The sequence below is a fragment of the Oncorhynchus keta genome, chromosome 28 (assembly GCF_023373465.1).
Source record: "Oncorhynchus keta strain PuntledgeMale-10-30-2019 chromosome 28, Oket_V2, whole genome shotgun sequence".
Taxonomy (NCBI): domain Eukaryota; kingdom Metazoa; phylum Chordata; class Actinopteri; order Salmoniformes; family Salmonidae; genus Oncorhynchus; species Oncorhynchus keta.
Genome location: NC_068448.1, coordinates 26,310,080 through 26,328,474, shown reverse-complemented (window position 1 = coordinate 26,328,474; position 18,395 = coordinate 26,310,080). Strand labels below are relative to the sequence as shown.

Genomic DNA, 18,395 nt, shown 5'->3' with positions numbered 1-18,395 from the left:
CATTCAACAACGTCAATATCAAGTCATTAAAATGCGTGAGTCTCTCCCCCCAATCCAGCCGCTCTTTACCTTGAGGATTAGAGGTGAGGTGGGTTTTAGCTCCAGGACCCCAGTGGGGCTGAGGAGTTCGAACACGGGGTCGGGGTAGTAGCTGAACGTCTCGTTGACCACCATCAGAGCGTGGACGTTGTCCATGTAGAAGCCGATCTCATCCGGCCCACTGCCCGTGTCTGAGAAGCCCCTCTCGGAGTCGGAAACCGACGGGGCCAGGCACACCATCACAGAGTTATTAAACACTGTGCAGTTCTGAGAGGGAAAATAGTGTGATATGACAAATGGTTTGGTCCCCTAGGGAACCCAGGTTGCTGTATTGGTTTATATATATCTCATTATAGGTTCTCTAATCCCCAGCTAAACATTCGTAAGTCTAGGAAAATATTACTGCTTTGGTGTGTTGTGTTTATGTCTCCAGCCATTGCTAGTATTTTCAGAACTGTAATAATCACCTACACTGTATGTTCCTCTACAGGGACCACTAAACATGCTAACCAACATTGAGCACAAGGACCTCAGCAGCATTGTGTCTAGAGGAGAAGCTAGTTTAAACTGAGCACAAGGGACGGGGCATTAGGACACGGTCATTAAGCAGAAGTTGATTCCCTTCTGTTAGAACTGGAGGAGAGGTTAATGGAGCCCCGTGGTGCAAGGTGAGGGGGTGAGAGGGGATTTGCCAACACTGCTTTGTTGTCCTGTGACATTTGAAAGGTTAAACGGCCTGGGGGGGTGTTGGATGTCTTATTCCAAGGAGCAGGGCAGAAACAAGACACTGAATGGGCAGACAGTCTGACGGCCACCTTGGAAGACACCGTGTGACATGGTGTGTGTAGGTGAGATGTGTGTGTGTGAGTGAGTTGAGGTGTGAGTGAGGTGTGTCTGTGTGTGAGTTCAAGGTGTGTGTGTGTGACTGAAATGTGTGTGAGTGAGGTGTGAGTGAGGTGTGTGTGTGTGTGTGTGTGTGTGTGTGTGTGTGTGTGTGTGTGTGTGTGTGTGTGTGTGTGTGTGTGTGTGTGTGTGTGTGTGTGTGTGTGTGTGTGTGTGTGAGGTGTGTCTGAGGCTGCACCAACCCTAACGAGCTAATATAGACAATGAGTTGTAGGTTACAATCAGAGACGGCGCAACAACTTTTTGACAGAGGATGAAGGATCTTTTACATATGTTTCTGCTTATGATCTCTGAAATGTTGTAAGGCTATTTGTTAGTCAACTTGTCTATAATTAGATACATGCAGCTTCACCAATAATGGAATAAATCGTTAGAATGAATGCTTCAATCTCGTTGACATCAGTAAAGTTTAATCTGTCATTTCTGCTTTATTCACAGAGAGAAGACATTCAGGGACCGGGGAGAAAATACAATACAAAAACAGGAAATGTGGAAAAATTCCAAATGACATCAGTTTGATCATTGATCATGACCCAACATGTTTCTGATAAGATTTCACTTGGGGTTGTATGCATATTTTATGTGGTTGAAATACTATCAGCGTCTATGATGCTGATAAAGATAGCACCTCTACAGACTCTAATTGTGCATTCGCATTCTCTCAAGATGCAAAAATAAATTAATCATATTTCCATTTCTGTTCCCAACTCAAAATGTAGCCTATATTTGGTGTATCATTTTACTGCAAGAAATGCTTAATTCTGCAGGAGTTAATATGAAGGCTATTTGAGAGGTTATAGACCTACAGTTCATTTCTACATTTCAGTTTCCATGTAACCCATCTGAACAGTATAGGCTACAGTTCCCTTGACGTGCCATAGGCCTATTTGAAGTCCCCGTCTTGTGACTGTTGAATTTGTACAGCGCCTCACAATCATCACACATTACTGCCATCATCCTCTTTCACCACTTCACCAAATCTTTCCCAAACAACATTAATTTTCCAGCCCTCCTTTCTCTTCATTTTCAACTCTCCATTTTCCAGCCCTCCTTTCTCTTCATTCTCAACTCTCCATTTTGCAGCATTTCTCTTATTTAATTAAACTCTGACTTTGTAGATCAACGTTAACTTTGTCTGCACGTTTGGCATGTAGGCTATTTGGCGCGTGTACAGTTAGGACCTAAAGTTAAGGCTTATGCTATAATGACAGATAGCCCCTAAAAATGAAAGAAAAACCTAAATTACACAAGAATTATACATTTATGGATTTTTTTAAGGTATTGTTTTCGTCGGGGACTACGGGTTATGAGTCAACCCGCGCATCGCTAGTGTGTGAGTGAGGCGTGTGTGTGTGAGTGAGATGTGTAAAAGTGAGTGATCTGTGTGTGAGTGAGTGAGTGAGTGAGTGAGTGAGTGAGTGAGTGAGTGAGTGAGTGAGTGAGTGAGTGAGGTGTGTGTGAGTGAGGTGTGTGTACTGAGGGTTCTGGCCAGGTTCATACTCACATGGAAAGACTCGGCAGAGCCATACTTAGCTCTGATCTTGGGCTCTCTGATGGTGGCTAGGTTTGTACCGCTGATGGTCAACAGGGTTCCACCACTGACGAGACAAAATAATAACTTGCTTAACAATTATGTAAATGTGAACATGCATAACAAATTAGAAGACATCAGTAGATTGAAGTATATTCAGTTGCCAGCATTGGGTGAAGTGGTGAATATACACCCTGAATGTAATATGTGTTGTATGTGTACTGTAAGTACTAGGAGACAGTCACAAATGGAGTGACTAGTTACAATCACAGTGTCTGGAAAGCCTGTACATAATAACACCCACTATGTCTGGGAAGTAATGCGTGCCTTCATCCCCTGTGCTTTCCTTTGTCTACCCTGGTGAGTGCTGTGTTCTCTGCTGTCGACTTCCTTCCCCCTAAATGCATGGATGAGGCTGAGGTTGAGTCTGGGGATGAGGCTGGTGCTGGGGCTGAGACTGGGGCTGAGACTGGGGATAAGGCTGAGGGATAAGGCTGAGACGGCCTTAATACAGCTGGAAGCCGACACCAACTTCTCCACAGAAGTATTTGTGTAAAGCCTCTACCTCCAGCCCGGCTCTCAGAAAGCCCTCTTAACTCAGCTATACGCTTAACGCTTAACCGACGGGCCCAGTCCCAGCGCCACCCCCATCCAGAGCCCCAGTCCCATCCAGAGCCCCAGTCCCAGTCCCATCCAGAGCCCCAGTCCCAGCCCCATCCAGAGCCCCAGTCCCACCCAGAGCCCCAGTCCCAGTCCCATCCAGAGCCCCAGTCCCAGCCCCATCCAGAGCCCCATTCCCATCCAGAGCCCCAGTCCCAGTCCCATCCAGAGCCCCAGTCCCAGCCCCATCCAGAGCCCCAGTCCCATTCAGAGCACCAGTCCCAGCCCCATCCAGAGCCCCAGTCCCAGTCCCATCCAGAACCCCAGTCCCAGCCCCATCCAGAGCCCCATTCCCATTCAGAGCCCCAGTCCCAGCCCCATCCAGAGCCCCAGTCCCACCCAGACTCCAGGCCCCGGCCCCAGGCTCAGCTCTAGCCCCGGCCCCAGGCTCAGCTCTACCCCCAGCCCCATCCAGACCCCAGCCCCCGGCCCCATGCCCAGCTCTAGCCCCAGCCACAATCTGCATGGAGCTCAGCAACATGGCTCCACTGGGCTTTGACAAAGTAACTTTGTGAATGGATTCCTGCTTTTTCCTCTCCTTTTTCATTCTCTCTCAATTACTCTAGCGCTTCCCTTCTACTTTGTTAATCGTATTCTCTCTTTGCTGTATATTATGAAGCAATTTAGCAGCCACTTATTCAATCAATAAGCTATTTATTTTATTTTTTCACTCCAGAAAACCAAGAAGTGTTTTAATCTAGTCTCTTTTTTCAGAAAGTTACAAATACGATATGAGCACATCTAAATGTACCAGTATACAACTCCCTATTCAAAGCATTGCAATGCAGTGAATGTGCACTGCAGTTAACATAGACATGAAAGTGGAACTTTATGAACAGATGAACAACATGTTGCTCACACATCTCCTAGCCACTGGTTTATGCTATGCTGCCATTTGGGCCTGTAGCGATCACATCAATCACCTGAGACAATTTTGTCTTTGAGAGATCCAGGAATCTCAGTCATTTGTTTTTCATTTGTTCATGTATGTGAGCATGTGTTCCTGTCTGTTTTTCTGATTGCTGTTATGCACTGGGCCAGATGGAGCCCAGATATGAGGCGAATCGCTAGAGACATTGGGGGGGCAGTCAGTCGGTTAGCCCATTCACCCATCCAGGCTAAGGCTCTGTAGCCACCTTCACCCCCTCCACACACAGAGCACAGAGGCATGGGGGGTCTGGGGCAGCGGTTGGGCCACAGCTGCTCCACAGCCAGTCCCACAGAGCGATGGGAATACTCCCCATTCCATTCCAACAGCCTATTATATAAATCTATTGTAGATGAAGAAGATAGTGGTGTCAACAGAGATAGAAGGGGGGTGGGGGCTGTAGCATCTTGTAACAGTGCTGTGGTTTAACATGTTTACCAGGAAGCAGAGCGATCTGTGTCAAAGTGGGCTTTTCACAAGGTTGTGTATTTACAGATATACGCATGGTGATCAGTGGTACGCCCCTCGCTAACTCGTAGGACATCTCTAAGTGTCTCTTATACAGAGGTGCCACTGTAGCTACACTACTGTAACCCAGACCAGCACCAGAGAACCAAGCGATAAGCATGTAAATACCCAGATCTCCTCCCTACCTAGCGATACTCCAGTCGGGTTCGATCCTCAGGACGGTGGGGTCGTCAGTGTAGTTGTATTTGACCTCTGGGTTCCTCAGCTCTGCAGAGTCGATGTCCACCATGACTGGTGTGCTGCCTGGGGTCAACCCTGCTGGGGTCACACACACTATCTCCCGGGAATTCCTCCTGCAGGGAAAGAGAGGGTGGTTAAAGGTTGAAATAGATGACTGCTTTTCTTGTCAATGTAACTGGTAAAGGTCCAAGATTGTGCACCTCTCTCCCTGAAAACTAAATGACAATACCTGTAAGAACATGAAAGAGCGTTTCATGGACAAAACACTGATGATTTGTTCTGTGTGTGTTTCCCATTGGCATTGATTCATACTGTCCACTGCTAGTCACAGTGCACAATAACTACAATATCTAATATGAAGCACTGTTGAATGATGCTTGAATTTGTGGGAAAGTGCCGCAGTCTTTCTAGGAGTGAAGAAGAGTGATTCTGGTGCGATTCCCAGGTCCTGCCTGGAGATGTGCCTGCAATGTCTCCTCTGATTCCCCTCGCCCCGTTTCCATGGGAACACCCTGAACAATGTACGCTCCACAAACCTTCCCAAGACCGCACGTATTTTGACAAGGTGTTTGTGACAAATAACAAAACAAGAATGAGGCAAACACATAAAGGAAGAGAGGGAAGGACACAACACCACAGAAAATAAGGATCATCTGCTGGATTACCTTTTAATGGAAAGAAATGGAAATAGTGTTACTATCCATGCTAACAGTGTAAACAAAGCTTGGATGAAAACAAAGACCTACCGTAGCGCTGTGGGATGTGTGCACATTAGCAAGATTACATGCACATACTGCATATGACATAGGAAAAACACAGACACTCACACACTGTATCTTAAACACTGACACTTCCAGTCAACGGAGGGCAGGGTGGATCAGCGGGAGGTGTGGGTATTATTAATATTTATATCATTTTTTAAGGGGGTAGATCAGCTTTAATATTGCAGATAGATTAGTTGCTTCCATCAATGTAATTGTCTGCATCATTTCCAGTCACCCATATATTTCTTTGCATATACACACACACACACACACACACACACACACACACACACACACACACACACACACACACACACACACACACACACACACACACACACACACACACACACACACACACACATACAGTGAGGGAAAAAAGTATTTGATCACCCTCACTCCCCCTGTATGTCCCCTCACTCCCCCTCACCCCCTCCCCTGTATCTACCCCCACCCTCATTCCCCCTGTATGTCCCCTCACCCCACTTCTCCCCTCACCCCACATCTCACCCCTCTCCCCTGTATGTCCCCTCACTCCCCCTCACCCCCTCCCCTGTATCTACCCCACCCTCACATCCCCTGTATGTCCCCTCACCCCACACCCCCTCCCCTGTATCTTCCCTCCCCCCACCCTCACTCCCCCTGTATGTCCCCTCACCCCACATCTCCCCTCACCCTACATCTCCCCCCTCCCCTGTATCTACCCCCACCCTCATTCCCCCTGTATGTCCCCTCACCCCACTTCTCCCCTCACCCCACATCTCACCCCACTCCCCTGTATGTCCCCTCACCCCACATCTCACCCCACTCCCCTGTATGTCCCCTCACTCCCCCTCACCCCCCCCCTGTATCTACCCCCACCCTCACTCCCCTGTATGTCCCCTCACCCCACACCCCCCTCCCCTGTATCTACCCCCACCCTCACTCCCCTGTATGTCCCCTCACCCCACATCTCCCCTCACCCTACATCTCCCCCCCACGAGGTGAGATCTCTGTATCTACCCCCACCCTCATTCCCCTGTATGTCCCCTCACCCCACTTCTCCCCTCACCCCACATCTCACCCCACTCCCCCTGTATGTCCCCTCACCCCACATCTCACCCCCTGTACTCCCCCCTGTATGTCCCCTCACTCCCCCTCATTACCCCCACCCTCCCCCTGTATCTACCCCCACCCTCATCTCCCCCCTGGGAAACACTGTATGTCCCCTCACCCCACCCCCCCTCCCCTGTATGTCCCTCACTCCCCTCACCCTGTATCTACCCCCACCCTCACTCCCCCTGTATGTCCCCCATCACCCCACATCTCCCCTCACCCCTCATCTCCCCCCTCCCCTGTATCTACCCCCCACCCTCATCCCCTGTATGTCCCCTCACCCCACATCTCCCCCACCCTCCCCTGTATCTACCCCCACCCTCACTCCCCTGTATGTCCCCTCACCCCACATCTCCCCCTCCCCCTGTATCTACCCCCACCCTCACTCCCCCTGTATGTCCCCTCACCCCACATCTCCCCTCACCCTACATCTCCCCCCTCCCCTGTATCTACCCCCACCCTCACTCCCCATGTATGTCTCCTCACCCCACATCTCCCCTCACCCCCTCCCCCTGTATCTACCCCCACCCTCACTCCCCCTGTATCTCCCCTCACCCCACATCTCCCCTCACCCCACATCTCACCCCACTCCCCCTGTATGTCCCCTCACTCCCCCCCACCCCCCCCCCCCTGTATCTACCCCCAACCTCACTCCCCTGTATGTCCCCTCACCCCTGTCCCCTAATCTGTATGTGCCTCACTGTCACCCTCCCCTGTAAAACCCTGACTCCCCTGTATCTACCCCACCCTCACATAAATGTCCTCCCACCCCCTGTATCTACCCCCACCCTCACTCCCCCTGTATCTACCCCCACCCTCACTCCTCCTGTATCTACCCTCATCCCACATCTCCCCTCACCCCACATCTCACCCCACTCCCCCTATATGTCCCCTCACCCCCCCCCCCTGTATCTACCCCCACCCTCACTCCCCCTGTATCTCCCCTCATCCCACATCTCACTCCACTCCCCCCTATATGTCCCCTCACCCCGCCCTCAGCCCCCCACATCCCCTGTAACTACCCCCACCCTCACTCCCCTGTATCTCCCCTCACCCCACATCTCCCCTCATCCCACATCTCACCCCACTCCCCATGTATGTCCCCTCACTCCCCCTCCCCCTGTATCTACCCCCCCCTGTATGTCCTCACTCCCCCTCACCCCCTCCCCTGTATCTACCCCCACCCTCACTCCCCATGTATGTCCCCTCACCCCCTCCCCTGTATCTACCCCCACCCTCATTCCCCATGTATGTCCCCTCACTCCCCCTCACCCCCCCTCCCCCTGTATCTACCCCCACCCTCACTCCCCATGTATGTCCCCTCACCCCACATCTCCCCTCACCCCCACTCCCCATGTATGTCCCCTCACTCCCCCTCACCCCCTCCCCTGTATCTACCCCCACCCTCACTCCCCATGTATGTCCCCTCACCCCACATCTCCCCTCACCCCCTGTATCTACCCCCACCCTCACTCCTCCTGTATCTCCCCTCACCCCACATCTCCCCTCAACCCACACCTCACCCCACTCCCCTGTATGTCCCCTCACTCCCCCAACCCCCTCCCCTGTATCTACCCCCACCCTCACTCCCCTGTATGTCCCCCTGTAACTCACCCCACATCTCCCCTCACCCCACATCTCACCCCACCCCCTGTATGTCCCCTCACTCCCCTACCCCCACCCTCACCCCTGTATCTACCCCCACCCTCACTCCCCATGTATGTCCCCTCACCCCACATCTCCCCTCACCCCACATCTCACCCCACTCCCGCTGTATGTCCCCTCACTCCCCCCCACCCCCCCCCCTGTATCTCCCCCTGTATCTACCCCCACCCTCACTCCCCCCTGTATGTCCCCTCACCCCACATCTCCCCTCACCCTACATCTCACCCCACTCCCCCTGTATGTCCCCTCACCCCACATCTCCCTCACCCCACTTCTCCCCTCACCCTACATCTCACCCCACTCCCCCTGTATGTCCCCTCACTCCCCCTCCCGGTAGGAACCTGGCACTCACACTACCTGGCTGGGCTCTACCTACCTCTCAGCTGCAATGCAGAGTAGCCCCACTTTCAACAGGCAGTCTGTTAATATTCCTCATGCAGGTGTAGACTGAGATCTACTGCACCATGCACTAGGTGTTGCACAGCAATGGGTCAACTCCACTGTGGTATGAGCTAAAGACAGGAAGTCTGAATTGACAGACTGACACTCACTTTTTGAAGTGGCAGAGGTGGCGTCCGATGTTGACAGACACAGAGCTGCCGGCGTTGAGGTGGTTGCCCTCGATGGTGATCCTGGTGCCCCCTGAGAGAGGGCCCTGGGCAGGCAGCACCCGCGTGAAGAAGGGAGTCTGTAGAAGGGGGACCCATATGACACGTTTATTATGCAATCAACAAAATGACCAATAATCATTGTCTAATGTAAGGATCCATCCACCCCTGACCATGGCTGTGTCACCTGGGTGCTACTTACCACGAAGGTGAATGCTCGGGGTGAAAGGGCCCTGTAGTCTGCCAGGCAGTCCCTTACACACACCTCCACGTTAGCCTCCTGCACCCGGTAGCCTGTGGCGTCGTTCAGCAAACACACAATTCTGTAGGAGAGAGGGGTGATGGTAGGGAAGGTATGAGAGAGAAAAGGGGAGAGGGAGGAGGGGAGAGGAGTTAGGGACACATGGGAAGACACACGTGTTGAGTTCACCTGTTGCTACAGTATAGCTGTCTGATATGTGTGTAGTGATTCCTCCAATTTGAAAGGGAGCATCTACCATCTAAATGCTCTATGGAGAGATAGTTTGATCTATCTAAATTCAAATGTTGAGTTGTATATATAGGGAGCAGGGAGGGCAAAGGAGAGGAAAGAGAAAGCTGAAGAGGACCTCTATACACTGAGCAGAGGAAGAAGATAACAGACAGGTGAAGAGAGATGGACAGAAGGACAATGTCAACAGGAAGCAGAAGAGGATGAGAGGGGATATACACTGAGAGGAGGAGGGAAATAGAGGGCACTTGTAGGAGGCGTGGGTGAGAGTGGTGAGTGCCAGGCAGCTGAGCCTCCTCACCTCTCCGAGCTGATGTACTCCTCTTCGATGGGGATACAGGGCACCTTGCCCAGACGCACTCCTGTCTGGATGTCCCTGAACTGTAGGCCCAGGTTCTCCCCCGTGATGGTCAGTCTGGTGCCCCCCTGTCTCGGACCTGTCTCCGGAAACAGCTGCAAGACAAACACAGGGAGGGAGGAAGGGAAGGAGGGAGGGAGAGAAGAAGATCATTGTCAGAACCAATAACTGTATAGTTAGAAGTCAGTGAGAGGCAAGGTAAGGCCAACACCTTGTACTGTAAGTCTACGCAGGGCAGACTAAATGGCACTTTGTGTGGGAGACTCTGTCTGCTGCACAGACCCTATGGACGCTCTAGTCTAGAGCACCTGGTTAAATTGTGCTTAGGAGCATTTTTTAAAACTCTTTCCATGGTTAAAGTAGAAATAGATGTCATTGTTGAACACATTTGTGAGTGTGCTACAAATGCTGTCATCATATATTCAAATATTGAATAACTTCGACATGTTGAATTATTATAGTATTAAAGTTATATTATGCTCATTTCCCTATGGTGGACAGAATGTGTTACAACATTACACAGACTCATGTTTTCACCACAACAATTCCAGGAAATACATATCCTTTTTACCTCAGATTTGTGATGTTAGGTTAAGTTAATAGGCAGCACGATCTCACAAAATCGATTGCTTAAAACAGACCCATATTTTTATTTTAGTACCAGTGTTTTTGTTTTATGTGCCAGTCCGTAGTGGGACTTTAGAGCGCAGCTGTATTGTCAGACCACGCTGGATAGAATATTTTAATAGAAATGTTTCTGGCCTCACTTGAATTCATGGATTTGAGGGTTAAGCTATCATCCAAATGAAAGCCAACCCCTGTCGCTATTTAGAAACCGATTTGGGGATTTGTTGAAATGATCTACTTCATTATAAGTCATAAGAGATATAAGTTGATAAGGAGCTATGACAGGTTGTCTTCTATTGACAGATACTGTATGTATACCAATGTTAATTGAGGTTTATCTGTTAGAAGAGTGCAAACAGTAGTCTACATATCACAGCAGTTACTGTAGTATCCCGGTTGCATTGATTTCAATACAATATCAACGTAAGTGCTTCATTTGCATGCGCTATTGATTACAGTAGAACAAGCTCATCAATTCCAGTCTTGAGTGACCGCTTGGTAAATATAGGTGTGCAATTTATAAGGTACTTATTTAGCAAATACAAGTCATCTGAACACAAGTGTAACACGTGTGTAGGGAGTAACTTTTCTTCAAAATGTCAACTTATTAGAGTATATTGATTATGAATATTATGACCATCTAAAACCGGTGTTTTGAGACTCGGCCATCAATCAAAAAGCCATGACAACAGGAAGCAGCAGCGCTATAATTTTCAAAAAATGTTTTAAATGGGACTTTTAACATGAATTTTTACACAGGATTCTAATGTATCAGTTAATCTACTGAATGAGCCCAAAAATGTGCTATGATATATTGATTTTGATGATATTAGTGATATAGTGAAAATATGTTAGTCTTGGCTACTCTTTCTCTCGTGTTCACCCACACACCATAATCCAGAAAGCCATGTTTTAATGAAGAAAAATCACCTCTCCGCTTTGAAAAACAGAAAAACCTTGCGTGGCGCACAGCGAAAGGCCTCTTCCCCACCTAATTGAAAGTTATTACACCGGCTCCCGCATCGCCATTCTGTAGCAGCGTGTCACACGGCAGCTTCGTAATGTGATTTATTTAGCCAAATTACTCCCCGTAACGAGGACAGGTGTGGCATGACAAAACAAATATGATGACTGATGTGAGGCGGCAGCATCCGGGAGGCGGCTTCTAACAACCATCACGAGGTAATTATGGGTAATCTCACTGGCTGCCTGTTCCACAACCTGGTTGGCTGGGCAGAGCGTGTCAGGGAAACGGCGCCCTGGCGTGTCCTGAGGCATTATTGCGTTTCATTGGCTGGCCACCCCTGGGTTCTGATGTGGCCCCAGTAGCAATCCCCAGCGGCTAGGCTTTCACAGGCAGCCTAACCTCACTCAGCCCCAGCGCTATGCCTCTACCACATAATGACAAGGCAGCGGTGCTGTAAAAGCAGAGTGTGGCAGAATGGTGGTTGCTAGAGGTCTGTGCTGTAGGCCGTCAAACCAGTGTGGAGCAGGGCTACAGCAGGGTGACGCCAGTGTGGTTGGACTGGGAACTAGGGACACATGCCCACATGGGCTGAGGCAGGCTGTAAATTGGGTTGTTAATGTACTCAAAGAGAGGCTGGGGAAGGAAGACAGTTATGCTGACAGCCAATGGTAGGAGATCATGTTTCTGGAACCACTCAACACATAGGCAACATCATTTAGAGAAATACAGTGTTTTGCATAGCTGTCAAACACAGTATGAACCTACCCTGACAATGCCAAATTGTGTAGGGTAGTTTTGGTCAGGGAGGAGTGAGGGGGTTGTAATGAGGGGGGTGAAGCTGACAACTACAACAATGTGAATGGTGGAGCAGATGTCCTCTAATTGCTTCCTGCTTTTTATCTTACAGGCTCCAATCTCCCTCAGAAAGCATTGTAAACAGACCTCCTAGGGTCTGACACACACATTGTCTGTGATCTTCAGAGGCGTCTGTGCTCTATAGCCTTTGTAGTTTGTTTGCTCATCTTATGAGTTCTCAGTCTGACCCCTGGGAACCTCTAGGACCTGTCATGATGAAAACACTGGCCTCTGGACACTGAACTCTGGCCTCTGAACACCGAAGTTAAAACAGTGAAGTAGGGTGTTTTAATTGGTTTCAGAGGGGTCGTTTCACACGACACACACATCCTGACGCAAGGAGAGAGAGAGAGCGAGAGAGAGAGAAAGAGAGAGAGAAAGAGAGAGAGCGTAAGGGACAAATAAGAGCCCATTTATACAGCAGAATACCTCATTGCTCCACTTGGATTGAAACACGGACCTGACAGTTGGAGATGGATTTTTGCCACAGTAGGAACATACAGGAGCTAGATTACTCTGAAGAATCCTCAATGTGCTGAGCTCCACTCCACCACTCCTATAGCTCTTCACTTTCATACACCCCTCTCAATCCCCTTCTCTCTCTCTAATCACCCCCCCCCCCTTCCTCTGAATAAAACACGAATCCCTTTGCACACGCACGGCAGAACAACAGATGTATATTTTACGTGCTGAAGTGTCAAAGCAAATCCAGGGTGCTCTCTAACAAGGGGGTCGGGGGATAGAAAGACAATAAGTAGCACAGGAACATCCCTCCTACCCACTCACTCTCAGCTAAGTGCATTCACTCTGATATAATATTTATCTGAGACAACTCACGCACACACACACACACACACACACACACACACACACACACACACACACACACACACACACACACACACACACACACACACACACACACACACACACACACACACACACACACACACACACACACACACACACACACACACACACACACACACACACACACACACACACAGGAACAGAGCACCAGCCTAGGCTGAGGGAGGGATGGAGAGGAGAGAGGGAGGTTATTGGTTGGTTATTATGGGGGGAGAGACACTAGCTGAGGAGGGACTCCTGTCCCCCTTCCCCTTATCAGACGTAGCCTCATTCCGATGCTTTGTCTTCCCCGTTCCTCCAGAGTGAGAGGAGGAAAAGAGAAGCGTAAGAGCTATTCAGACCCCTTTGTGATGGATTGGGAAGGGAGGGTAGAATGTTTGGGCCCTCTGAGTACCGACTAGCAGTCGAGACGTCAGTCAAAATTCATGAGATGCTCCTTATTGACAGACAATGAGGAGGAAGAGAAAGAGAATTCAATTACTTGCACTACTCTGGGACTCCTAGTGCAAGAGCTGGGAAATCCTGGTTAAATACTCTAATATTCCAAATGAAATTACCAGCTAATCCACCTGCTAATATAAAGAGGCACACAGTCCCCATCATATGAATAAAGAGAGAGAGAGAGAGAGACGAGAGAAAGACAATGTAAAAAAGATGAAGACAAGAGAATGAGAACATTTGAAAAAGGGAAAGAGAGTTGTTAAAGAGGAACATGTTATCTCTCATGAGTGTAGGTTGATGTAACATGGAGTCAAGGTCCTCTGCTCTTTGTTACAACCATATCACAAAGCAGCTGCCTTTCAGCCTGTAAGGTGGGCTGCTTTCATGACCATAAGGTGCCATTTCAGAGAGACCGAGAGATCACTACCGAATGACGCAACGACCTATCAAGCATTTTCATGTATTCATTCTCTTTACTGCGGAATTTCCTTTCAGTCGGCACCTTCCCCTCCCTCCTCTTCCTCTCCTTCCTTCCTCTACTTCTGTCTTGTGGGCTCTGTCTGAGAGAGAGAGACAGAGAGAGAGAGAGAGAGAGACAGAGGCAGGCATCGTGGAGGGATTAGTTCCTGTGCCAGTGCCAATTATCCAATATCTGGGATTTATAATGTGTTGAAACACTAGCTGCCTCTCCAGAGTAGATTAAAGGACGCAGACACACACACTAACACAACACTCTGCATTTGCCCCCAAGCAAGGTGTCAGGTGCAGAAAATATACTGCAAATAGCAATAATAGAGGAATGAGTTGGATTTGTTCTTGAATGGGGCGAGGTTCAATCAGGAGTAGGTGGAGTGTGGCTGGGCTTGTTGCTGTGTGTAGGTGGTAGGGATGTAATCAGCTATAAACGCATTGTGAGGTTTAGCACTAGAGCAGAGAATGATGGAGATAGAGACAGAGAGTGACAGAGAGAGAGAGGGAGAGAGACGGAGACAGAGAGAGAGACAGCGAGAGAGAGACAGCGAGAGAGAGAGACAGAGAGAGACAAAGAGAGAGAGACAGAGACAGAGAGAGACAGCGACAGAGAGAGAGACAGCAAGAGACAGAGAGAGAGAGAACAGTAGTCTGGTACACAGCCAGCATCAGATCTTTACTGAGGCACAGATCAACAATAGACCACCGTACATCCAATCCAGCTATCCAAAAGAGCCTCGTAGCACTCACGTCCGTAGCCAAGAAGAATACTGCCCTAATAGACCCACAGATGACGCAATCTCAATCGCACTCCACACGTCCCTTTCCCACCTGGGCAAAGGAACACCTATGTGAGAATGCTGTTCATTGACTACAGCTGAGCGTCCAACACCATAGCGACCACAAAGCTCATCACTAAGCTAAGGACTCTGGGACTGAACAGCTCCCTCTGCAACTGGATCCTGGACTTCCCTGATGGGCCATCCCCAGGTGGTAAGGGTATGTAGCAACACATCTGCCACGCTGATCCTCAACACGGGGGCCCCTCAGGGGTGCGTGTGTAGTCCCCTCCTGTACTCCCTGTTCACCCGTGACTGCGTGGCCAAGCACGACTCCAACAACATCATCAAGTTTGCTGACAACACAACAGTGGTAGGCCTGATCACTGACAAAGTTGAGACAGTCAATAGGGAGGAGGTCAGAGACCTGGCCGTGTGGTGCCAGGACAACAACCTATCCCTCAACGTGAGCAAGACAAAGGAGCTGATCGTGGACTACAGGAAAAGGAGGGCCAAACACACCCCCATTCACATTGATGGGGCTGTAGTGGAGCAGGTCGAGAGCTTCAAGTTCCTTGGTGTCTACATCACCAACAAACTATTATGGTTCAAACATACCAAGACAGTCATGAAGAGGGCATAACAACACCTATTCGCCCCTCAGGAGACTGAAAATATTTGGTATGGGTCCACAGATCTTCAAAAAGTTCAACAGCTGCACCATCGAGAGCATCCTGACCAACAGTAAGGTGCTACAGAGGGTAGTGAGTACAGCCCAATACATCACGGGGACTAAGCTTCCTGCCATCCAGGACCTATATACTAGGCATTGTCAGAGGAAGGCCCAAAAAATGGTCAAAGACTCCAGTCCCCCCAGTCATAGACTGTTCTCTTTGTCGCCAAGTCTAGATCCAGAAGGCCCCTTAACAGCGGCTAACCCCAAACCATAAGACTACTTAATATTTAATCAAATGGCCACCTGGACTATTTACATTGTCAACCCCCTTTGTTTTTACAATGCTGCAACTCAGTGTTTATTATCTATGCATAGTCACTTTACCCCTACCTAATTAACTACACTAACCTGTACCCCAACACATTGACTTGCTACCGGTACTCCCTGTATATAGCCAGGTTATTGTTATTTTATTGTGTTACTTTTGATAGTATTTTTCACTTTTAGAATATATTTTTTGTTATATTCCCCCCCCAATTTCAATCTTGTCTCATCACTGCAACTCCCCAACGGGCTCGGGAAAGGCGAAGGTCAAGTCATGCGTCCTAAAAAAGCTTGACCCACCAAACCACGCCTCTTAACACTTGCCCGCTTAACCCCGAAGCCAGCTGCAGCAACATGTCGGAGGAAACACCGTTCAACTGACGACCAAGGTCAGCCTAGAGGTGCACGGCCCACCACAAGGAGTCACCCCCCGGCAAAACCCTCCCCTAACCCAGACGACACGGGGCCAATTGTGCCCCGTCCTATCCCCGTCCTATGGGACTCCTGTTGTGATACAGCCCGGGATCGGAACCAGGTCTGCAGTGACGCCTCTAGCACTGCGATTCAGTGCTTTAGACAGCTGCGCCACTCGGAAGGTCAAGTAAATATTTTCTTGAACTGCACTGTTGGTTAAGGGCTTGTACGTAAGCATTTCCCGGTAAGGTCTACACTTGTTGTATTCGGCGCATGTGACAAATGAAATTGGATTTGAACTGGATCCTACTGCACACCCACACACACCTAGAGCCTGTCTCACCTTGGTGATCTTTGGGTGTGTACAGCGGCTGTTGCCGGTGGTGGCGTGCATCCAGCTACTCTCCAGCGGCGCACACTCCTGTCTCAGAGAACACTTCTTCTCCTGAACACACCAGCCACACTCGAACCTGGGGTCAGCCTTCAGACACATCCCACAGCTGTCCCGCAGCGCGTAGCACTTATACAGGTGGGCTGAAACACAGTGAGAACAGAACGAGAGAGAGAGAAGGAGAGATAGAGGTGAATATAATTGTTGTTGTTTGAGACTAAAGTTTCAACACCTTGCATTTCACCTTCATGCTGTGGAGAAACAAGCATTCAAATAAAACATGAAAACACCTCATTCCCTTGTTGTCGTGTTTTTATTTGGGGGGGGGGAGGCACGAATGCTCAGAGTTATGCTTTTAAAAGAATGAGCAATTAGCAGTACGAATTGAGAGAGAGGGGAAAGAGAAAGAAGGAGAGAGAGGGGAGAGAGAAAATGAGTGGGAGAGAGAGATAGAAAACAAAAGATGGTGAAAAAAGAAGATCACGGCACGGCGCTCCACAGACAGCCGCAGGACTTCAAAGGAGACGGCGTATCCATCCACCCGCCGAGGACCTGCCTGTTAATCTGATTTGCCACGGCTAAGCTTATAAGTAGCACGGTGCTAATTAAACTGAACCAAATTTAATGATTTAATTACATTAAGATTTCCACTTTACACCAAGGCAAAAGTGGGCTTTCTCGGGCAGTCGGGCAGAGATGGATAATTCAGCATGATTCACGGAGGGAGGGAGGGACAGAGGCAAGTAGAGAAAAACACAGGGAAGGGTGAGGAAAGGGAAGGTCTTTGTTGGGCTTGAATAAAGCAGGGCTGGTTTGAAATTTAGTTTGGGGATGTTTCAACGTGTCAAATTAAGCGTGGAAGTTTGGGCAGAGTACAATATAACTGGCCTCTGTTTAGATTCTTAATTTCTGTTCCAGCTTTAACAAATGCTACTATGGGAGAGACTGTATTCCAACATCAGGAAATGGGTGTGTCATTACATATTTTGTGACAATCCGTAGGCAGGAGAATAAAGAGGGCTCAGCATCCAAGGTGATGCTAAAGGACACGATGCGCCACTGAGTGCATGTTAAAACCTCTACTTATCTTATATTACTGAGAGAGAGGGGTCCATTTAATCCACAATCCTTTCATTGAAAGGCTTTCAGAGCAGTCAGACAGACACTTCAGCCTTGTACAGGCCCAGCCCCCACAACAACAAATCAGGTCACGCTCAAGCAGCAATATGCAGAGTGAGTTCGCAAATGCCAATTAACAAATGAGGCCAAGCGTTAAACGCAATTTGACATAAAGCATGTGTTTAGATCAAATAACCTTGATCCAATGACCAGAATGGGGGTGTCTAAAATACGGTGTGAGGATGTGGGAGACATCGTGATATTACTTCTATCTCCTCTAAATAGAAAGGAAATCATCTGGAGACACCCAGCTCCACCACATGGTGGGGAAACAGAGGATGGATCCATACCCCATTGGTAAAACACCATTCTGCATACTTCTGGCCCTTCTTTGGGCACTGTGTTAACTAACCTCCAGATGAGCTTCACTGCCATACAACTCTCCTTCCGTGGCCTCCAACTGCTCTTAAATGCTAGTAAAACTAAATGTATGCTCTTCAACCGGTCGCTGCCCACACCTGCCTACCCGACCAGCATCACTACTCTGGACGGCTCTGACTTAGAATATGTGGACAACTACAAAAACCTAGTTGTCTGGTTAGATTGTAAACTCTCCTTCCAGATTTACATTAAGCTTCTCCAAACCAAAATTAAATCTAGATTTGGCTTCCTATTTCACAGCAAAGCATCCTTCACTCATGCTGCCAAACAT

General features: G+C 49.0%; 1 protein-coding gene across 2 annotated transcripts in view; it reads right to left on the bottom strand.

Moving 5' to 3' along the window:
* The window catches only part of LOC118360565 (plexin-A1-like), a 320,507-nt gene that overhangs the window by 40,081 nt on the left and 262,031 nt on the right, over positions 1–18,395 (bottom strand). For both annotated transcript variants that reach the window (XM_052485217.1, XM_052485218.1), the window contains exons 12-18: positions 16,517–16,707; positions 9,693–9,844; positions 9,104–9,224; positions 8,845–8,981; positions 4,715–4,882; positions 2,447–2,540; positions 70–306 (exon numbers count right to left, since the gene is read on the bottom strand). In XM_052485217.1, coding sequence (XP_052341177.1) covers positions 70–306; positions 2,447–2,540; positions 4,715–4,882; positions 8,845–8,981; positions 9,104–9,224; positions 9,693–9,844; positions 16,517–16,707 — 1,100 coding nt within the window. The remainder of the gene's footprint in view (positions 1–69; positions 307–2,446; positions 2,541–4,714; positions 4,883–8,844; positions 8,982–9,103; positions 9,225–9,692; positions 9,845–16,516; positions 16,708–18,395) is intronic.